The sequence below is a fragment of the Carassius gibelio genome, chromosome B1 (genome assembly GCF_023724105.1).
Source record: "Carassius gibelio isolate Cgi1373 ecotype wild population from Czech Republic chromosome B1, carGib1.2-hapl.c, whole genome shotgun sequence".
NCBI classification, from domain to species: domain Eukaryota; kingdom Metazoa; phylum Chordata; class Actinopteri; order Cypriniformes; family Cyprinidae; genus Carassius; species Carassius gibelio.
The window spans coordinates 23,397,453-23,421,286 of record NC_068396.1 but is presented as its reverse complement, the minus strand read 5'-3'; the positions used below and the strand labels follow the sequence as shown (position 1 = coordinate 23,421,286).

General features: G+C 35.8%; 2 protein-coding genes across 4 annotated transcripts in view; both read left to right on the top strand.

The window, feature by feature from the left end:
* Window positions 1–10,426, top strand: part of glra3 (glycine receptor, alpha 3) — a 47,854-nt gene extending 37,428 nt beyond the window's left edge. Inside the window, exons 7-10 of one of the 2 annotated variants that reach the window (XM_052546226.1) lie at window positions 6,108–6,322; window positions 6,776–6,925; window positions 7,945–8,061; window positions 9,214–10,426. In XM_052546226.1, coding sequence (XP_052402186.1) covers window positions 6,108–6,322; window positions 6,776–6,925; window positions 7,945–8,061; window positions 9,214–9,489 — 758 coding nt within the window. In that variant the 3' untranslated portion in view covers window positions 9,490–10,426. The remainder of the gene's footprint in view (window positions 1–6,107; window positions 6,323–6,775; window positions 6,926–7,944; window positions 8,062–9,213) is intronic. The other variant, XM_052546227.1, reaches the window with a different exon arrangement.
* A 1,208-nt stretch (window positions 10,427–11,634) lies between these two features.
* Window positions 11,635–18,896, top strand: hpgd (15-hydroxyprostaglandin dehydrogenase). Of its 2 annotated transcripts, none has more exons than XR_008152066.1 (7): window positions 11,635–11,755; window positions 11,959–12,082; window positions 12,672–12,778; window positions 13,219–13,315; window positions 17,143–17,219; window positions 17,418–17,616; window positions 18,291–18,896. XR_008152066.1 is itself a non-coding variant. In XM_052544789.1 (7 exons), the coding sequence occupies exons 1-7, from the start codon at window positions 11,663–11,665 to the stop codon at window positions 18,412–18,414; spliced, it is 786 nt and encodes a 261-aa protein (XP_052400749.1). In that variant the 5' UTR covers window positions 11,635–11,662; the 3' UTR covers window positions 18,415–18,892. The 2 variants fall into 2 exon arrangements, 1 of the variants encoding a protein (XP_052400749.1); XM_052544789.1 differs by having other exon boundaries at window positions 17,453–17,616; window positions 18,291–18,892.
* Window positions 18,897–23,834: the final 4,938 nt, after the last annotated feature.

Below are 23,834 nucleotides of genomic sequence, written 5' to 3'. Positions count from 1 at the left end.
GTATTTGGGGTAAAAAGTGCCCTTGCTGTTGGGGCTTAAGGTGCACAGTAATTAATATGAAAATTAACGGATTGCTGACTTTTCTATTTGTTGACATGACATGGTTAGATTAAGATGGTAAATATCATATATAATGTTGGGTGTCCATATTAGAGTTTATGTTTAGACCATGTTACACCATATTTAGAATGAAACTATCATATTTAAAACATGATATTAATCATATCATGTAATAAAATATAATTACTGTAAATATATATATTCAATTATTACTGAATCTCCTTCATTACTTTCAGAATCTTTAAAACAATTTTGTTTCTGTATTTTAAAATGTATTTTTTTATATTAACATTTTAATGACATAGTTATTGAAAAAAACTAACTTTAGCTGAACATTTTAACATTATTTTAGCTAAAGTATTAGTATCAATATTGTGTACCTTTTACCCCATGCTGGTGAGCCTTTTGCCCCTTGTGTGGGGTAAAAGCCACCCCCCTCCTTGCCTCCTCATACATTTATACGATTTTTAAACAAAATATACAACTTGAATTATTTATTTTCACGCAAAATATGTTGCTCAATTAATCTTCAATATAACGTATATTTTTTTCTGCAGTTCTACATTTTAGGTTCAGTGAATGGCACATGTTGTACCCTACTCTTTGCCTTTGCCTTCTTGCTTTTAAACCTGATATTATCAGTCATATCGATAGTGCACATATCAGAAGTCATATTGTATGGACACACAATCCCTGGTGAAGAGGTGTGTGCTTTTACCTCCCTGTGTGTTTTGCCTCAGAGGGACTTTCTGACAGGATGAATGACAGATGCTGGTGGGTCAAGGTCAGGTTGCCCCAAACGATTGTCCACAGAGTATAAGGACAAAATGAGAGAGAGACCACCCGTAAATGACTTGAGAGCCAGGAGAAATGGAAAACCGCAGGGGGAAAAGTATAAAAGAAATAGAGAGTGGGATTGGTGACAATACATAAGATTCAAAGGTTTCTTTTTTTTGACAGGATCTCTGTTCGCAGTTGTGTTCAGGGCACTGTATGTATCTATAGGGAGCTACATGTCGATTATATTATTCCCTGGACTCATTTAGTAATTGAATCAATATTGACGCACAAAGGCATATTGATATTGATTGGGTTGAGAGATGAGCATCCAATTAAAAGGTAAGACAACTGCAAAGCTCCGAGCAAATATCAAGAGCTTTAAAGGGATTCAGATTCATTTAGTTTATGGATAACATACTTTTTGTATGTATTCAGCAGAGAGCAATAATATATTTTATATGCATATAGATTAAATACGCTTTTTCTTGTCAAGAAGAAACAAGATAAACCATTTGCCCTAGGAGGTTATGAGACTCTATCTGCAGGCAAAACTATTATATTTATAAAAAATAAAAATAAAAGGATTCAACCATGTGCATTATGTGCTATGCAGTTTAGAGCTATGAACTCACATGAAAATCATTATTATTATTAATGTCATTCATACTGTTTTATTTTACTTGCATCATGAGTATAACGTCCAAAGCAATTACCTTCTACTGAAGTCAAACCCATTTTCTTTTTTCTTTTTTGACAAAACTGACAAAATAATTGACTTTCTCTCAAGTACAGTGGCTCTGTCTCTGGCTTCAGTAGTGCCCCACAATATTTTTCATCAGAGGTGTAACACCTATTTCAGGCCACCTTTCTGAGTCAGTATTCCTTGGTGGAGCGAACATAAGAGCAAGGATCCCTTAGAGACAAAAAGCCACTCTCGTCTGCAAATATATGTAGCAAAGAATACATTACTGTAGTAATACTATAATTTATGCACTAAAAGGGGTAGTCCACTACAGTATGATGCAAATAATTCAATGTAGTACATTTGCATTTTGTGGGATTACAACTGTAATAGGATGCTGGCTCAGTTTGGTTTGTACAGTACAATGAAACCGAGTAGTTCAATTTGATTGTTTGAATGCATTTAAGAGGTATTCACTCACACTGTCCAGTATACAGTATGTCAATCTCTTAGCATATTGGCCACAGGCATCTCTGCTTGAAAACCACCATACCTCTGTTACATTCATATAGAAAGGAATCAATAATTCAATACTCAACATCTTTCAATTCACTGACAGACCATGGATTTGTCAGTCTGTCACATTATGAAAATATACTACACTTTTTATATGCTGGTGTTGCACATTGCAAAATAAGTCTGGGATCTGTCAGATAAGCAAGTAGAATAATGATCAAACTCTCTTTCATGCAAAAAAAAAAAAAAAAAAAAAAAAATTTTACCCTTAGGCCTAATCTTATTACTCATACAACCAGCCCTCGATGACCTTGAGGTTTTTATACCAAAGGGTAAGAGGGCACAATAGATGCTAAAAATCGCATTATCCTTTAAACAACACAATGACATTTTACTTTCATCCTCGGTTCATTAACACTTCTTTAAATGTGATCTCCCCTCTCTAGTGTGACAGGATGGACGCAGGGCCTTCTGCATGATTGCCCACACATTTCCTCCTCTGCCACACAAGACTTCCTGCTCTGTCATGTAGTTGTGCACACTCATACATTTGCTCAGAGCTCCCGCATCTTCTGTCAGTTGAGTCATGAGGGATGTGAAATAACCACATGGCACAGCTTTAGTGATGTCACAGTGGGTTTTCATCCCTGATCTACTGCAGAACAAGCCTGTCAGTGAAAAGATGGAGGATCCTTTGGGTTTCCTAAGTGTGTAAATTAAGCAGTGCACTAAAAATTAATCTCTGCCAAGCTCCAAAAATAATTTTGTTTAAAAAAATAAATAAATAAATAAATCCCTTTTGATAAAAGCCCCTATGTATACATATTGTGAAATTCATTGACAGCTATAAAGTGGGATCTAGCACACACTTGTGCATGTATATATTTTGAAAACATTTGCATGCATTTAAATGTATATATTTATATAAGTGAGATTATATAAAATATACTTAATATACAAAAATAATATTTTTCTCTGAAATATATACATGTATTTGTTAATATTTATATAAATAATAAATATATATGTGCAAACAAAACTTTCATTTTGGATGCGATAAATCGCAATTAATCGTTTGACAGGACTAATAATGCACAAATACGGTGGCATGCACTGTAGCCTTTATCATTTCATATTAAAGCACAAATTAAATTAAGAGCTTGCATGTCAGCTCCACGTTAAATTCAGTAGCGGCTGCTCTTAAAGTAATAGCACCCAAATAACAAAATAACCCAGCTGTTGTGAAGTCTCTTCATCAAAGAACAAAATAAAATTTTGTAGTTTTAAGATTTTATCTATATTTAATGGAAAATTTAGTGTTTGATAACTTTATAAAATTTCTGTATATTTTGTCCTTGCTAAAGGACACAGGTAAATATGACATTTATTATAATGGGTTTATGTAAACATTGTTTTATTAAGTTCAGATATTAAGATTTTTTTTTAAGTTATGGTTGATAGCTCTCAATTATAATGTAATGTCAGTATATTCAATAATCTGAAATCAATTAGCTAATTGTTTTATTCGATGGACAGCACTGATATATATGTATAAATCAGCTCAGAAACTGAGGAGGTAAATTAAATCTACATAAGTCTACATTCCTCTCTAATATCCTAGGATGGTTTATTGGGCTGTGCTGATTCCTGGGCCTGCAGCACATCCCACATCTGTCCTGTGAATGTTAGGTGCTATCAGGCTCCATAAGACAGACTGTCTCCTGGTTTTTGTTCTTTTGCCTTTCCTCTTTCTCCTGTTGTTGTTTCTCTCACCTCTCTCAGTTAGTCTCTCAGGGGTTTTATTCTCAGGTCACCTCAACTACAGTGCTGACAGCTCCAACCATCCAAACTTCCGAGGAGACTAGGAGTGTGTGTTTGCGTCATTGTGTGTGTTAAGGTTACATTCCAGAGGGAACATTTCAGTCTCAAACACACTCTTACACAACATCTTAACAACAACATGTTTAGGCACATATTAAATATTGCATGTATATGTGGTTTAAGCAAACATTATGTGGCTCTAAATAAACTAACTTTTATAGGCTTTCAGATGTTTCATTCATTTATTGAGTTTAAGTGTATTTTTCTCCAAGTTACTCCAGCTAGAGAGCAGGGCTGTGTGGAATATTACCAAGTGAAAATCTCCCAGGGACTTTGGAACAAAAGAGACAGAAATAGTGAAAGCCGTCTCCCTGCTTTTCAGGAAAGACAAGCCTCGCAGAAATTTGTTTTGAAAGAGAAAAAGGCTCAGTAGCAGAGAACAAAAAAGACAGACTGCAGCTGAAAGCTCTCAGACCTTTTAAGTAGGTGCTCTCTACCTTTTCATGTGGATTTTGTATATAAACGTAACCGTCTGTAATGCCTCTTCTCCGACCACACATGAAATAAATATCTTCTTTTAAATGAGCACACTTTCTGTTGGAGATAGTATGGTTTTGCAATGTCTGACCAGTTTCATCCTTATTTACACATTATTTTCAGAATAAAACAGGTATTTGTGATATTTCAACTGCATTTGAGCAGCATTGTAATGTAAAAAAAGGATTCATGTCTAAAATATTAACATCACTGAATCAGCCTAAATCTAATCCAACTAAACTAACTTTTATGGGTTAAATCAAGTAGAAAAACTTTTACAGGTGACCCTTTTTACAAGATGTAAAATACGTATCTGTATGTGCACAGAGTATGCATGTGAAGCTCAAAATATTTTATATTTTATACAAAATACTTTTAGGGTATGAGCCCAAATGCATAGGGTTTTTTAAATGTTTTATTTTATTTTTTATCACTTTAAATGCAAATGAGCTGGTGCTCCCACCCCCTCTTCAGAAGAAGGTGGAGCTTCAAGAGCTCATGCTCTGGCAAATGGCACTGGCATTTGCAAATAAACATTCCATTATTAGTACAAGCCTGTTATCTTTGCAGAAAATGTACTCATTTTGAAAAATCAGTCCTCTGATTTTACTGTGCAAAATAAATTTGCAGTTATGAATTACACAGATTGGGAGCACACCACGATAAAAATCTCGACACAGCTGGTCTCATGGTGCCATTGCTATTACAAGTCCCACTTGTGAATATGAGCTCAGCAAATTCAAGCAGTTGACTTCACATTGCTTTCATATGCAGTTTTTAACTACCACTTTCCTATTCATGATCATTCCGGTGAAGACAGCATCAGTGAAAACAGGCAGAGACTATGCTAGCTTTAGCAATTAGCCTTACAAAGTGAAGTGAAGTGAAGTGACATTCAGCCAAGTATGGTGACCCATACTCAGAATTTGTGCTCTGCATTTAACCCATCCGAAATGCACACACACAGAGCAGTGAACACACACACACACACTGTGAGCACACACCCGGAGCAGTGGGCAGCCATTTATGCTGCGGCGCCCGGGGAACAGTTGGGGGTTCGATGCCTTGCTCAAGGGCACCTAAGTCGTGGTATTGAAGGTGGAGAGAGAACTGTACATGCACTCCCCCCACCCACAATTCCGTCCAGCCCGAGACTAGAACCCACAACCCTTCGATTGGGAGTCAAACCCTCTAACCCTCTAACCATTAGGCCACGACTTTCCCCACGAGTGACAGGAAGTTCTTTCAGAAAGGCGACTTAAGGTGAAAGTGAATGTGACGTGACATTCAGCCAAGTATGGTGACCCATACTCAGAATTTGTGCTCTGCATTTAACCCATCCAAAGTGCACACACACACACAGCAGTGAACACACACCTGGAGCAGTGGGCAGCCATATGTGCAGCCATATATGCAACAACAAAAACAACTTATTTTATTGTATTTTTGTCAAATAAATGCAGGCTTGGGGAGCATAAGAGACCAATTATGAAAACATTTTTTAAAAATCTTATGGCACTTTTGAACAGTGGTGTGTGTATAATCATAATTTTAGCATACAGCAAATAATTAATGCAAATAAAAAATTAACTAAAACTTTTTGGTTTTTGTTTTTCAAGATGTATGTTAAGAACCAAACCTACCAGAACTTAGAAGCATAAATCCTCATCTATAGTTTAATATGCCATGTGTCCACTTTTCTTTCTGCTAGGCAAGTTCACATGTATCGAGGTACGTTTTCACCTGGAAAGACAGATGGGCTACTACCTGATCCAGATGTACATTCCCAGCCTGCTCATCGTCATCCTGTCCTGGGTCTCCTTCTGGATCAACATGGATGCTGCTCCTGCCCGTGTTGCCCTGGGAATCACCACAGTGCTCACAATGACAACTCAGAGCTCTGGATCCAGGACGTCTTTACCTAAGGTAGAGTGCATACGGCATTAAAGCAAGAGCCTTATTCACATTTGTAACAAAGATGCTGCATCCCTGGTCAGTATAATGGTGTAAGTTATATTAGCACTTCTGCACATCTCTTTTTCTGCCATTCATTCTCAGTTATTATTTATTAATGCAGCTCAGAGTGGAATGTGCAAAGTGCATCCATGCATGAAAGCTGGCGTGCAGTGTGTATTGCATATTAAAAACTCATAAATGCTACATTGAGTTATGTAACACAATTAAACATTCCAGAAAAGAAAAAAAAAAGGTTTTTTCACCTGGCAGAGAATTATCTCTAATTCATAGCTGTGATAAGTTCAATAGTCTGATGGATCCCTAATAAAATGACTAGGCTGTTGTTATGCAGGCTGGAATGAAAAGGCAAAGGCTAACTAAGGTATATGAGAATGGATGTGTTTGTGTCTTTCTGCCGTGCAGGTGTCTTACGTGAAGGCAATTGACATCTGGATGGCTGTGTGCTTGTTATTTGTCTTTTCTGCGCTGTTGGAGTATGCTGCGGTCAACTTTGTTTCACGGCAACACAAAGAGCTCTTACGATTCCGACGGAAAAGGAAGAAGTCTGGGAAGGTATTTATGAAAAAAAAAACTGTATCCCTGTGTTTTGTCATACAAAAGTGTTGACAGGTGTCAAATGTTGAAAGGTAAAGAAAGTTTTGAAGCAAGTGTTTATATGAGTGCTGACGCACGCTGAGTGACAAGTAATTCAAGTGCTTTGAGAAGACAACATGACTGCAGGAGTGACTTCTTGTAGGTCTATCCACCTTATTTTTCAACACGGAAGTAAGCCATTTTCTGTCAGTGTGTGAGACTTCTGGTTCATTAGCTGCTGTAGGGAAATAATGAGAAGAATAAACAAGTGCAGTAAACAGCAAAACAGTTTAATATAGACCTGTAAGGTCTACACATATGCAACACTGCCTCCTAGAGGACAGAAGTTGTCAGTGCATTCTTGTGGCAAAGCACCAAGTACATCCTTGTTGATCCTGGAACAACATTCCAATCCACCATTCAGAACTGAGATTAAACTTTTCAGGAAATATCAGTTTTAGGCTTACAATCAGGTTTAGGTGTGTCTACACCCTTGTTAATCAGCTATCACTTCCTTCTGATTATAGGAATAAATTATGGGTAGGGTTAGGTTTAGGGGTGGGATTGGGTTAAATCGATATTTTTGGATAATAATGTTGATCCAGGATCATCAAAAGATGTTGATACAGGAACATGCCTTACTTGGCAAAATCACGGCGACCAGCTGACAACTAACCAAACATATTTCATGGCATTATTTCAAGGCAGAATTACACAGTACAAGTTCAAAGGACATTGAAAATTCAGACACAGCCACAGCCAAAATATTGGTTGCTGCATTCTGAGACCAAAACACTTGACTTCAGAATAATACACATTTGTTTTTATGCATTTTCATTTCTTTTACATGCCCATACTATTATTTGTGAATGGCACTTATTGGTTCATATTTATTTATTTACATTGCATGATATCCTGCATGTGGAGGGCCATCATATTTTATTAGTTTGCATGCTTTGTGTTTCCTTCTCTCTTCGATCCCCCTGCTGTGTTGAAAGACTTTCGATCAAACTTTTGATGAGGAGCTTACCGAGTCATTCCATCATATCAATGGCCTACACAGTGCTGAGCCAGTTTATGGATCAATGGGCCAACTCGACGAATCCAATGAAGGGGTAAAGAGAGAGCACAGCACTTCATCTCTGTCCATGCCTTCGACCGATGATTTCATTATAGTCACTCAACTTCCCTATCAGGTGTCGATGTTCATTCAGGTCCTGAAACAGTGTGTCACAATATTTTAACATTCAGATAAGTAGCGTTTATAATGTCAGTATTAAAACATTCATTTGAGTATTTTATGAATCATATGCTTATGGATTCATATGATATAAGTGTTATATGATTGTTTCCACTTTTAGAACCTTACTTTACAGTAAGCCTCAATTTATAATAAAATAACTTTTTTTTTTTTTGAAAATTTCTACATACTAATACATACTAATACATTTAGGTGACTATATTTACACTTTAGTATTGGGACCAATTCTCACTATTAACTAGCTGCTTATTTGCATACTTATAATTAACATATTGGCTCTTTATTAGTATTTATAAAGCACATATTCTGTATGACAATAATCTACATCCATAATCCTACCCAATTTTTATAACTTTTAAATACTTACTAACTTACTAACTATTAATAAGCAGTAAATTTTGAGTTTATTGAGGCAAAGGTTGTAGTTATTGGTTTGTTAATAATGAGAATTGGCCATTAAAATAAATTATGAGAAAGATTTCTGAAAGATTATATAACACTGAAGACACGAATGATGGCTGCAAAAAAATTAGCATTGCTAGCACAGGAATACATTACATTTTACAATATATTCAAATAGTAATATTGTGTTGTTGATCAAATGCATTCTTGGTGAGCATAAGAGCCTTGTGTGATAAAGCTTGATATGGGTTTGATTTCAAGTTATACCAAAACATTTTTTTTTGTCTGAAATCACGTGGACAACAGAAGAGAATGTGAATTATCTTTGCAAAGCAAGCCTTTTTTTATTTTGTTTTTTTTATTCAGCTGTTTGACTGAGGTTTAACATTTGCTGGCTAACAAGGCAATAGAAAAGCTGAAACTCCCCATAAATCATTTCAAATGTTAGGGACATCATAAAAACTAAGTGCTTATGCTGTATTTTATTGTTCACGTTATTATCTTATATCACAGAATTTCCTAAAAGGGAAGCAACAGGTTCTGTGAATGTAGGAGTGCTAGAGTCTTGATTGCTTCTCTTTCTGTCTCCTTTCCTTTTTCTAAGGAGGAGGAAGTGCGGGAGAGCCGGTTGAGCTTCACGCCCAATGCAGGGAAAGACGGAGCCGTGCCCAAAGCTGCTAATAATACGGCCACAACACCCTCTGACCCAGCCCTCACTGCCGGCAAGAGTCATGAGGAGATGAGAAAACTCTTCATCGACCGAGCCAAGAAGATCGACACTGTGTCCCGTGCCGGATTCCCACTGGCCTTTCTTTTTTTCAATATTTTCTATTGGGTCCTTTACAAAATCCTACGTCACGAGGACGTGCACAAGCCATAGATGGAGCATGGCATGTTGCACCTTGGGAGGTACAGTAGTAAACAGCAAAGCTGCATCAATGAATGCTGATGTTTCTTGCCAGGATCTATGCTAAAATGACTATGAAAAACTGTGATGTCTAGGACCGGTGGTTAATTTCAATAAATTGTTTATGTTATACACCCATTCGAAGACACTGCACTCACTATGCAATGGATAGGTATCCGTAGGGCCTCTGACACACCTGTCCCGCAAAACAAAAGTGGTCAGCACTTCTACACACCTGTTTAACACAGAAGCACAGTCCGATACTGACTACAGCCCCTAGTAGTGACAGATGCAGATGTGTGTGTCTTGCACTGGTTTTGTTGACTCCGTTGTCTTACAGCTTTACTGCCAATGTTCTGTGTTGTATTTTTGATATACAGCTATTGAAAAATGGCAAGAGTGCAAGAGCAGAAATGTATATTATACAAATATCCAAACACAAACTACTAATGTTGATTATTTTATAAGGAAGAGTTACCTAGTTTTTATTAGCATTTGGTCAGCATAATGTGTCCCCGAACATTTTGTCCCAACCTGATTGTTGACCAGCTCTAGTAGAAACCAGCATCCAGGCCAAAAACATTCTGAGTTAAATCTCAAGAATGACCCCGAACCAGCAAAGAAGGCAATTGTGTTTACAGCTAGCCTATATGAACACCTTAACATTAACTGCTTCAAGGAAACACATTTTTTTAAACTTTAATGGGTAGCGTACTGCCAGTTAACATGAAGAAATTGAAACCATTCTTCAAGTTTTTCTCGAACAAAAGCATTATTGTTTGAAAACCATTGCCAGTCACTTCAAACTAATGATGCCACTACAATATAATGCGGCTGGGAGTGAATAATGTCACACATATGTTGCAAATTCATGAATGAAGAAATTAATTCAAGGAGGGCTTGTTGGACAATGTTGCAGTCAATGTGTTTTCTGAGACAAGTCCTCAGACTAAATATATATATATATATATATATATATATATATATATATAGTAATGCAAAAAATGTAAATGAGATTCATAATTATGAACATAATTTGAGTGGTTTAAAACTAATCTAATTGCATGTATGGTGATTGTATAACTTTGAATTCTGAATAGACGTTAATAAATTATATTAAAAGAGAACAATATCTAATTCTGCTTCTGAAGATATCCCCAAGGCATTGCAGATATATTTAAAAACACATATTGGAGAAATGGGAAAATGTGTTGGAATAGGTATTTAACAATGTTATCAATATTTGTTTAGTCGAAATTCCGAATAAGCTGTTCACATATAAACACTGTTCAAGACCAGACTTTCTTAGACGTTTTTTATTTATTTATTTATTTATTTTTATTTAATGTCTGTTCTTTTCAGAAGTATCTGCTGAAAACCTGTGCCATACAAATGATCAAAGCATATCTAGTCTCACACATTCCTAAGAGTAAATAGAGCAGTGCTGCCGTGTTTTGAACGCTATCTGACATCAGCATTTGGCACATACATGCATCATGGAGAGGACACAAGAAGTTCATGGAAATTTACAGTATAATGCAAGAGCATTTGTAATTTATTTTGTACAAACATTATTAAATGTTATGCATGAACTCAAGTCTGTTGTACTTCATTTTCAGTATGAACTGGACCAGCAGTCAATGTTCTCGCTGCAATTTTAGTTCTTCTGTGTACATCTGTAAATACTTCTGGCCACACTTTATAGTGTCCGTGTTACACAAGTAGATAACGGAACAGTTATAATACCAACGAAATGTATTACAGTTTTGCAACACAAAATACGTTTGTGTTTATTTTAAATTGGCTGCGTTAACATAATGTAAAGTGTAAAGTTCTTTTCATATGTTTACTGAAGAGCCCTCTGAGAAAGACGGAAAAAATAAAGATGTTTATAAAAGCATCCGTTGTCTGTTGCTCATTTAGGTGCGTTCATTTTACCCTCTCCACATGTGTGTACTTGTATGTTCGACTGTCGCCGAGGGCACTGAACGCACACGAAAATTGTTAGTAATCATCTCTTTGGTGTAAATGTCAGTTTGTAAAACGACACTAGGCCGTCTGTGTTTACTGTAGTACTTATCTACACGCCCCCTTCTGACTGTACGCCTACATAAAGCATTGCACGGCGCGCTCGGCGGTGAGCAGCATGAGTCTCCACGGGAAAGTGGCTCTGGTCACCGGCGGCGCGCAAGGCATCGGAAGAGCCGGGGTGGAACATCTCCTGGAGAACGGGGCGAAGGTTTCGCTTTGTTAAAATTCTTTTTAAAATGGACTTCGCGGATTAATCCAATTAACTGTTGCGAAAACTTGTGCAAAACGTCTTTATGATTAGTTCAGTTGCCTGCTTGGGGCGAATATTTTTTATTTCATCATGCATCGTAGCGTCTTCGTTTAATAAATTGTTTTAGCATTACGTTATTAATTTACTTTTTGACAATTCAGGTTGCACTGGTAGACCTGAACCAATCTGTGGGAGAGGAATGTAAAAGCGATCTAGATGGCCAGTTTGGAGAGGATAATTGTATTTTTATCCAATGTGACGTGACTGACTCTGGGAAACTTAGAGGTAAAACTTTTTTCTTTTTTTTTAACTAATCCTTTTAGTTAGGAAATTTATAATATCTCGTCTAGACTTGCACAGTTTGACTTTCTTATAGAACGAAACAATTATCCACTTTATACTGCGCACCTGTATGTGCAGCGCATCTTATTCCTCAACAATGTCTCATTGTTTGGGAAGTTAATAAGTTCATACTAGACATTCATAGGCCCTCAGGTCATCACTGAGGAATGTTACTGGTTTTTTTTGAAGTTTTAACACTAAATGTGTAGCCTTTTGTTAGGTTGCTTTATTTCTCCAAGACAGGAGTTTATGGGTCAGTTGTGAAGGGAAGGGTGAATGTTCATTCCTGTTAAACTTGTTTCTTAAGACACACTTACCCAAGAGTTTAATTAAATGTTTCTTTGTGGAATGCTGCAGCTGCAAGTCAGTTGAGGGCACATGCAGACTGACACTTGGCTGTGTTTCTAAACCTAGGTGAACTGACTAGCTGGACTGCTCATTTGGTTTAAATACACAGCGTTAAATGTGCCACTATTAAAACATTGCTATTTATGAATATAAATGAAAACCCTGCTGTGATTTCTTTCATTAGATGCCTTTCAAAACACAGTAGAGAAGTTTGGTCGGTTGGATATTGTCATCAATAATGCTGGAATCAACAATGAGAAGAACTGGGAAAAGACCATTGAAGTAAATTTGGTGAGTTAAAAATCATTATGCTTGAAATCCAACCTGTAAGAGACTCTTGCATTTCAACTCAACCTCATATCACTGGACATATATATGCAAAGAGTGGACGAAGTTTGGTGCTTTAGGACACAACATTCAACTACACTTCAGGATAGGAGTTACAAATTCAATAAAAATACTCCACCCCCTGCTTCCAGTCCAAAAGATTTCACAATAGTGCATGAAGTTGAAGGAACACCATTGTATGGCACTTACATGTGCACTGTATGAAATAATCTACAGATCTTTTAAATAAATTATGCTTTGCAGAGTGATTTCATAATGGACATGATGCAGTATAATAACGTGTTTGTTCATAATAGCCGATCAATGTCAACATAATCTCACTCTCATAGAAAACATCTGTTCACTATGTGCTAGCAGTTTCACTCAACTGTTGTCTTCCTCAGACATCTGTCATACAGGGGACATATTTAGCACTAGAACACATGAGTAAAGAGTATGGAAAAGATGGAGGGGTTATCATCAACGTTTCATCTATGGCAGGTAAGATACTGATCACTTTTTCATGCGTCTTACATATGTGCATGTTTTGAAAAAGTTAGCCTATAGCCTGTAGAGAGTATTGTTCTTAAGAAGATTACATAACAGTACTTTTTGGTTAATAGCAAACTATAGAGTGAGTCAAATATTTACACACACTAAAGCAAACATATCTGACCTGGTTAAAAGGGCTGCTGTTGTCTCTGTTGCCAAGGATCTGTACCTACTGGTGAAAAATGACACATGCACTGTTATTATGCCAAAATGTAATAAATTGCATGATAAATACTGTGCCTTTACTTGATGATTCACTTGCTTGATAATTAAGATGCAAATGAATTAGAACACATTGCAAGACAGGTCATTTGGACACACCTTTTTCTTTTATAAGAATTCCGTTTTAAATGAGCACAAAGACCATAATGAAAATAACAATAGCAGTTTCACAACAGCTTTCACAATATAGACATGTTAACCTACAAAAGTATCTGCTTTTAAAAATTCAGCTTGTTTTGTTGTAGCATGCCTGCATGCTATTGGTCAAACTATTAAGTCAATACCTTGAAAAAGTCAAGTCAAGAAGACAACAGTAAAGCAAAGCCATATCCCAGACATTTTGTGGCAATTTAGAAAGCTATGACAAGAAAGATTAGGTTTCATATTTTAAAACCATATCTTTATTTTCCTCAGTGACTATTCAAACAATAGCCCAGCAAAGCCAAGTTCCCACTGAAAAATATCACCAGCTTTATACTTAAGCACCCCAAAAGATGCCAAAAAAAAAAAAAAAAAAAAAAAAATCAATGGAATCATAAATCAGCAGCAAAACTATTATCAGCTTATACATCTGTCATCAAGTGCCTGTGTTTTGGTGCCACTTAGCAGTTGGGACATAGGTAAACTGATTCTGGCCACTGTTTTGAAGATATGAATATTATTTTGTATATATACAGTTTGTGTGTACGGTCTGGATGATGAATTGTGCCTGGTTGACAGTGAACTTGTTATAACCCCCAACACACTCCAGACAGGTTTCTAGACTTGGTTTTTTCCTTACCAAATAAGAGATGGGATTAAGGATGGTTTATTTCCCTCACTGCCTCTCAGGTTTCTGTAACTAATGTAACACAGGTGATTATCCCTCTTTGTGATTGGAACAACTCTCACATTGTTGCCTACATTAATGGAGCTTAATTTCTTTTACTGTATCTGGAGATTGATTTGCTTGGAATTTTGTTGAGGAAACATTCTTTTTCTTGCATTGCCATCTCCTCTAAGCAGAAAGTTTGATATTGTGTTTGTTAAACCACACAGTACACTGGATTAATTAAAGAAAAACATTAAAGCAATGATTCACCTAAAATGAAAATGGGCTTGTACATGCCCTCAGGCCATCCGATATGTAAATGAGTTTGTTTCTTCATCAGAACAGTTTTTGATAAATTTAGCAATACATCACTTGCTTACCAGTGGATCCTCTGCAGTCAATGGGTGCCGTCAGAACATTTAATAGAGTTTAATAGAGTTTAAACATCTAATAATCCACAAGTAATCCACACCACTCCAGTCCATCAGTTAATGTTTTGTGAAGAAAAATGTTTTTTTTTTTTTTTTGTTTTTTTTTTTATAATAAGCATACTTTTTTTTTTTTTTTACTTCAAACTGATGCTTCTGACTAAAATATGCATCCTATCCATAATATTGCTTTCTCCAGTAAAAACATTGTCTTATCTAAATCAGGAGAGAAATATGGATAAGGATGTACTTTGCCACTGGAGGAAGCATTATTATGGTTTTTGGAGTGATATTTTGGTCAGAAGCACCAGTTTAAAGTTAAATGTCTCAATCAATTTATGTTATTTTTTGGGGGGGTTTTGCTTTTCACTTCACAAGATATTAATTGATGGACTGTAGTAATATGGGTTACTGGATGACTATTATGTTTTTACCAGCTGTTTTGACTCTCATTCTGATGGCACCCATTCACTGCAGAAGATTAATTAGAGAGCAAGTGATGTAATGCTGAATTATTCCAAATCGGTTCTGATGAGCGAACTCATCTACATTTCGGATTACCTGAAGGTGAGTAAATTTTCGTTTTTGAGTGAACTGTTCCTTTAAGACTAAGTTAAAATATGAACCCGATTCAGTCTCCTTCACCTCTGACAGCACTGAATCAGTATTAATGATAAACACATACAAATATTTAGCAGAAACTTTAAAATAATCGAATAACTAATTTCTTATTGAAAATAACTATTTATTGTATCTGAACTTTTTTTCATTATTGCCGTGAGCAACTATCACAAATTGTGGAAAAATTAACCAGGCTGACCTGAGTCAGGTGTTATAAATTATAAATAAAACAGACCTCATGTACATTATAAATAAAATCTAAATTATATCATCTTAATTTGTCTATAAACTATTACATACAACAGAAACACAAAGCAGTCTACAAAAGTAATTTTGTGTCTAGGACCTACTGTAGTTTTTGAGCATAATGGGAGAAAGTTGGTGGATTTATGCAGAAATACCTTACCATGCTAAATGGAAACATCTTTTTAGGATGACCTCAATGTTTGGTTTAGTTCTTATGATGATCTTATCCCTTAATTAAAATATTTACAGTCAAGAAAGCTTGATGACTCTCTTCAAGATGTTAATACAGCCAGAATGGGAAACAGAGCCTTCTTTTATGCAAAATTGGGTTATCCACTGCATGTGCATTAATATTATGCTTAGATTTGTTCATCCAGAACACACAAGAACTGTTGAATTGTAAATACTGTCTCAGTTATTTGCCCCTGCCGTCCTTGGCTGCCTAGGTTTGGTGCAGCTTGTAAATGTTGTTTATTATAACAAAGCCTGAACGCTAAAGGAAACATTGTTCCATCTGACTTTTCAATAACCTTCAACATAAGATAAATGATAAATTCAATATACATATATATACATATATATATACATATACATATACACACACACACACACACACACACACATTAGTTTAGGAAATTGTTCTCAGCTCTTTATGTTTCCAAAGAGCTTTAAACAGACTCAAGAGCCATTAGGATTTTCATGCGTGAATTAAAAAAGAAATCCTCAGCCTTGGAAGATCCAGAGATTTTTCCATGACGAAGGTATTGGAAATCATTCACAGGCTTTGTTTTGCTACAGTCTCAATGAGATGAAAACCTTGCTCTTTCAAATAACAGACTCTAGTATTGCAGCCCTGGTTACAAAACCCTTCATTCAGTCAACTGGAATAATAATCTCATGAACTAATTTTGTTCCAAAATATGTCTGACTTTTTTCATTTGTGTAACAAAAAATGAGATATTCTGCAGAATCTTCATGCAGCTCTTTCCATTTAAAAAATGATTCATACAAGGAACACATTGGAATTTTTGTAGTTATTGCCTAATAATCTTCTCCTTCAGTGAGCTGTAACTTGAGAACTGTGATGTCAAGGAGAAGAACAGATTTGTGGACTAAAAAAAAAGCAACCGATCCAAAAAAAAAAATTTATACACTGATCTGCTTCTCGATTTCAGTTCACCGACTGATGATTTGGTTGAAGTTGACAGCTCACTGGAGCAGAAGATTTCTTCTGAAATCACTATTTCTTAAATTTGGCCTGCTTCAAACTCAAATCTACCACATGGTTTCAGAATGCTACATTTTTGGTGCATTTTTGGAGCTTAAAATTCATACTTTAAGGTTCATTAAAAAAAATAGCATTTTACATTATAGTGGAAAAACTAGGTATACGAATGTACATTTGACATGTTCTTTTTGAAATTAGTATTCATTTTGTTTCCTCCTAGCTTTTCTGCATTCTCCTCACCAGCCAGTATACACAGCAACAAAGCATGGGGTGATTGGATTTTCCAGAGCCATTGCAGTGAGTACATCAATCCTGTCTCACCAGTTTACCATAGGCAAAGTTTACCGGAACCATATGTAAATCTGTTCGCCGAAACATAGTACATTCCAGCACATCCCAGCTTTTTCCCTCGAAGAGAGTAGTTATGTTTGCTCACAGATAGGATCTCTCACCCCTGTGTGTTGACGCATTCTTTGCGCTGTGTGTGTAATTTAGGCTGACCGTGTTTGGACACGTTTTGTTGTCGGCAGGACGCATCTGAACAGGGCAATTATGGAGTGAGGATCAACACACTGTGCCCAGCCTTCGTGGACACCCAACTCCTTCGCACTGTGGAGCACGAGGAAACAATGGGCAAGTTTGTCAAGTACAAAGATGAATTCAAGCAACGGATGGACAAGTATGGCGTTCTAAAGTAAGCAGAGTTCTGCTGAACCACCAGTTTCTTCTGTATTAGATTTTGTCTAAGTAGTTTAGCTTTGTTTGTTATATTCAGTCCATTGAATAAACAGTTTTGATTGGGCAGAGACCAAAACAGTTTTTTTAGAAAATGGCCAAAAACTGTTTCCAGTCCAGACTTTTACAGCTGCAAGTAAATAATCAGTGGATGAACTGCTTGTAAACCTTTAAACTTGCCTTTACTGGAAGATTTAGACATTCATGCTGCACCACCCATTGATTAAAGGTGGATTAAACCATATGTTTTGCTTTGCTAAGATTTTTGACATGCACATAAAGTTGAATCAAATCAACCTCCTCCACCCCAACAAATCATCTACAGTATTACTGACTCTTTTTTTACTCGCACTATTCTGTTGGTCACGGTGGAGTTTTTTTTTTTTTTTTCAATAAAACATTTATTTCTTCCTCAAACACTCTGTAGACACTTGAGGGATGAATAATTTGAAGTAAAAAAATGTCAACAAGGACATAGAAAAGATAAGATTTTAAATTTGATTATAAAATGCAAAAACGAATCGCCTTGTTTACTTTAATCCACATTCTTTACTGAAAATTGCTGATTTAACATGCGACAGTGACAAAGAAATGTGAAATATGATTGTGTTGTGTCTGTGTTTATGTCTACAGACCATCTCTGATTGCAGAAGGAATGCTGCGAATGATAACAGATGAAAGCCTAAACGGAGCCGTGATGAAGATCACCTGTTCTAAAGGCATTCACTTCCACACCTATGAACCTCTCTCAGCTTGAGAGCGATGCCTTCATCAAACATGTTCGTCTTTTTTCTCTCCTCTCCGTTCTTCATCGGAACATTTATTTGATTGAAGTCTAGTGCAGGCACCTCAAACCGCAAGTTTAAGACACAAACCTATGGCGCATTTAAGAAATAAAAAGGGACGGTATAAGTTTTCCTATCTATCATTTGAGTTTTGAAAACCAAAAAGGACTGCATACTGGTATTCGGGCCTCTTTTTTTTTTTTTTTTTTGTCATGCCCTTGAACATTAATTTGAATGCTGTAAACTGCTACTGTAAATGGTTTTGAGAAAAGATAATCATATTTATTAATAATTCAGTTATTGTTTTCAAGTCAATTGTACCTCAATATATATCAATGATTAATTTTTTTGTATAGTTTTTGTATAATATTTTAGATATATATCTTTGTGGCAAAGAGAGTATCTTTTATTATGTATACCTTATGTAGAAATCAACCAATAAACTTCTAAAAATACAAAGAAAATGTTTTCTATATCGTTGCGGCTAAATGTGTATGGCATAGGCTGTGTTTTACCCGAAACGGATCCCAAATCCGTAGTCTTGCAGATTTTGAGACCAGGCTGCTATATATAGTGTTCATGTCTACATTAAAAGACACACAGAATGCAAATCCAGAAACAAGTGTCACCTGGCAGCTGTGTTTACGTCAATGCAGTTGTGCAGGAATCTGCACAATTGCCTACACTTACCACATTACCAGAAATGAATAACCTGTGCTTTGCTTTCACATTTTAGTGCTATGGGTAAAATCTTTCTATTTCCAGCTGTGAAATATAACAAGTTATGTTGCTAGATATATACTAAGTATAAAAGTTTTTTCATCCAAATGCATCCAAAGTCATCTTGGTCAATCAAAACATGGCTTACAGTATCTGTTTTAAAAATGTTCATCAGTACAATCACAAAGTCTACACTAAAGTCGAGTTATACGTAAATAAACTATACAAGTGCCCTAGATGGGTTATAGGGGTTCAATTTGACAATAACAGTTCTCGGAGTATCCAGAATTTCACTTTTTACACTGTGACTTTACAAAATTCCTTTGATGAAACATCACAGGGATGTGTCTCTGCTTTGATATGACAGCAGATAAAGATATGAAAGTCTATGAGGACTTGGAGGGCGTCGTTTGAATGATGACTGTTTGATAGTCAGAGCTTTCTATCTACATCTGAAGAATCCTTGAAGGAAGTGCATGCTTACAGATTATACAAACAGTCTTTGCAAAAGCAACAACTGAACCACTAATGTGTTGTCATCACTTTTAAAGTAACACTGTTGCAGTATGTAATAATTCTGGCAATGCAATACACACACACAAAATGCACCACTTTTTTACCACTTGTTAATGTTCATTTCTGTTTACCATAACATTAAGTTGTTACAAGTTACGATAACAAGTTAACATATGTTCATTCATGATAAATTCATGTTATCCTACAGAAGTATCTCTGTGAACTTATCGTATACATAGTCTGCTGGTCTTCTCAACAAGGGAAACGGCGAGAGAAAACTGAAGTGAGAGGAGACCAGATGAGTCAGGTCATTACGGTCACACAGAAGGCCCTGAGGAAGCTTGGGTGGGGTTTGAGTACAGGTTAAACAGATGAGAAAGCTTTGATAAATCACTGAAAGATATGCAGCTCACTTAGCTCATTGTAGGCAGGAAGCTGTGACACAAAATGAAGAGTGTGTTGCATGACATGCCTCGTTGTTTGTCAAAAACTATATCATGGCGAGGCTATATTAGAATTGGCTGTTGATTCGGAGGCTGTTTCTGCATTTATGTGGTAAATCAACTTAACTGAAAAAGATTTCTGGGCAGTTACAGCTGTTAAAAAAACAACAACAACGATGCTCTACAATTAGCCATGTTCTAAAATAAATGCTCTACTCAAAAACATTTTAAAGATTACACAGCTTTCTATTGTCTATCACCCAAACATTTAGATTCAATTACAATCTTCTATTGTTTCCTTCATGTGTATCTTCAGATATTATTTTACTTTCCCCCCAATGAAAGATCACTTTATATTAGCAGAGACAGTGAATACACAAACATGTCAGACAGTTCATTACAGTGCCTGCAGAGCTTTCACTGGTATTTTGCCCAAAGCATTGGTCATTTCTTGACCCTTGCGCATATAACTCATGTTAATTTTGGCAATCGATGTGCAATCAGACAGATTTGCTAGAAAGCAACAGAAATGTTCTTCCACTGGAAGTTTCAGCGGAGTCTTTTGGACCTGCTCCATGAGTAATAGTCTTGAGAAAGGAGAGAGGTTGAGTGTTTCCTTGTGTCTCTGGCAGTTTGTGTGTGATCCCGGCCAATGTTTAGTTTTTCATCACAAATACAATTTTTAAAGTAGAAGATCAGCAGATATAACATACATTTGGTCTAATCCTGTCTTGGACACATTATTCTTATTACTATAAATAAATACATTAATTAATTATTATCATATCATTCTAATTAAACAGTGATTGAGAGTGTGAATTCTGTGGCTCTGTCCGTTATTTTGGATGACAAGTGTAATCACTGACACAACCTAGTAATACAGGATTATGCGGGTCATTTTACACAAATAAAAATGGTCTCTCTGACAGTATGTTGATAGTTTATTGGCGCCCCCCTCAGGACAAATGAGATGTCTGTTACGTCAAAAACCAAACAATGTCATTTAGTAACTTATATACTTTCACTTTCATACTGTAAGTCATACATAATTCAAATACAGAGAGTGACAGATACAGATATGACTTTTTTAGTGTGTGTTTAAGATCATGCTCAAAAGGATCTGCTCTTGAAAACACTTCCCAGATGCCTTAGTGATTTATGGACGAAGAACCATTCGGTTATTTTCAGAAACATAAGCTCCCAGCTCGTTTCTATTTATTTTTTCATAAAAAAAAAAAAAAAAACATGTTAGAAAAGCAAAATAAATTGCTAGTCAAGTCCAAAGCAAATATTCAGTAAAAAAAAAAAAAGTAAATCTTGTTATAACGATGTCTAATTCATATACACTACGATGCAGCTGTTGCGTCACACGGAGTACATCTGGACAGTGCTTTGTTAAGTGTTTTTAAACATTGTTACTACAAACAACTGTCACACAGGAGGACATGTTAGATTGTGGGCCAATGGGGCGATTACCTCAAGGTCTTTGGCCTGAAACCAAATATATATATCTGGTAGATAGCAATTGAAATGAGTCACAATGCTTCACCTTGTTTTTTTTTTGTTTTTTTTTTAAGAATCTTTGTTTTCAGGTTAAGTTGGCCCTGGTCTGAATTAAATGTCGTACAGGCCTTTTTAGTTTACAAATCTAAATCTGACCTTGACCAAATCTATTAAAACGGAGGTACAACAAAAACAGACTTGAGTATTTGCAACAATGAAATATCTGACAGGCCTCTTGAGTTTCCAAATCCAAATCTGCCCTTGACAAAATGTATAAAAATCGAGGTAAAACAAAAATAGACTTGAGTATTTGCAACAAAGGAAAGCTAAAAGCTGTGATAAGAGACAACCCTTCCCCTAAGATTAAATGGCACACGAAATGTCAGGCCGGCCTGCACAGCTTCTGGGATGTCTCACTCCCTTGTACGTCACCCTAATAGAGTTAATAGAGGTTTCTAGTTCAGCTGTCACTAGAAGCATCTAGAAACAGTATGAAGCAATATGTGGGACAGGCAAGGATCAGAAAAGCAATATAATAAGAGCCAGTTAACTACTAATTTTGAATCATTCAAGAGTTAAAGGTGCTCCGCATTAAGCAAAAAACTCTCTTCAATTTCAGTAGCAAGCATGCCTCAGTCCTTAGCAAAGTATTGCAACTTTAAATCTCTTCCTGGGAAAAAGTTTGGTCTCAGATTGATACAGTAAGTTTTGCATGTCCATGAAGTAGTGTGTTTTAATTTCAAGAATGAAATACTATTTAGCAAATAAATAAACAATAAATAAACTTGGCTACAGAATTGTTGTGTATTTCTCTCTCTCTCTCTCTATATATATTTCTATATTTGCTATATATATATATATATATATATATATATATATATATATATATATATATATATATATATACACACACACACACATATATATATATATATATATATATATATATATATATATATATATATATATATATATATATATATATATATATATATATGTATATGTATATATATACATATATACTTGTATATATACATACATTTATGCATTTTTCTATACATTTATGCATTTAGCAGATTAAATTATCCAAAGCGACTTACCTGTACACAAAAAGCGATTCACCATAAAGCCAACAATCGTTGTTGTAATACTTTTAATACTATTAATAATACTATTTTTATAGTAATACTATTTTTATTTATATTAAAATATATGCTTTTTTTCCCGATTAACATTTCAGTTTTTTCATATTTACTTTCATATTTACATATACTTTTACTTTCCTTCAGACAATTTCTATTACGCTGCAATTAGCTGAACGAACATATAAATGATTTCTAAAGAGGCAACAAGATGACCCAAAAGTGTCCTCCCTTGTCAGAGGGAAGAGGAAATGTGCAAACATTCCATTATTGTTGGCTGAAAGGCAGACAAATCTAAGATAAGCAAGAGGTGTTTAGTTCATATATTCTTTACGGACTATGGTGGGAAAATCAAACACAATATTCTATTTTCTGCCAGTTCCAGTAGTGCATACAGGAGAAATCTTCAATGTAAACACAACATGGACAGTCTCTTGGGATTGTGTCTGTAGACATTGCCAAATGCTGCATGAGCAGCCTGACATCTGAACAGGGCATTTTGAGTTGATCTAGACCTTAAAACTGAAGACAAAGACTTGACATCTGAAAGACGACTTGCACAGAATGAGCCGTATATGGAGAGCAACTGTGTACATTCCCACTGCTGTTGCTAAGGGCTTGAGACTCAATCAGCTCACAGGTTTACCGAGAACCCCTATGTTTATTTTACATCAGGGGAGCCAAGTGGCCCAAATACTTGCCTATGTGCTCGTTTCTAATGATAAGATGTTATTGTAGGTCTTCCCATGAGCATGTGAAAACTGTTTTGACTGGCAGGCAATGAGGTCTTGGCGGCTGGCCAAGGATAATAACTCGCCTCCTATTGGCAAAGAAAATAAGCATTGAGAGTGGTGTAAATTTGTAATCAAGTGACTTGGAGGAAATTCTTTTCGGAACAAAACTATGAAATACAATGAACGCCAATTTAAGGGGTTAGCAAAAGAGCCTCCCAGAGAACAAATATTTAGCCCATAAGGCAACATAAACATGTAATGCAATTAGCTTGATGTGCTTAATATCGTAAATGTTCTTGCAAATATTCTACATTTAAACTGAAAGTGTCTCACA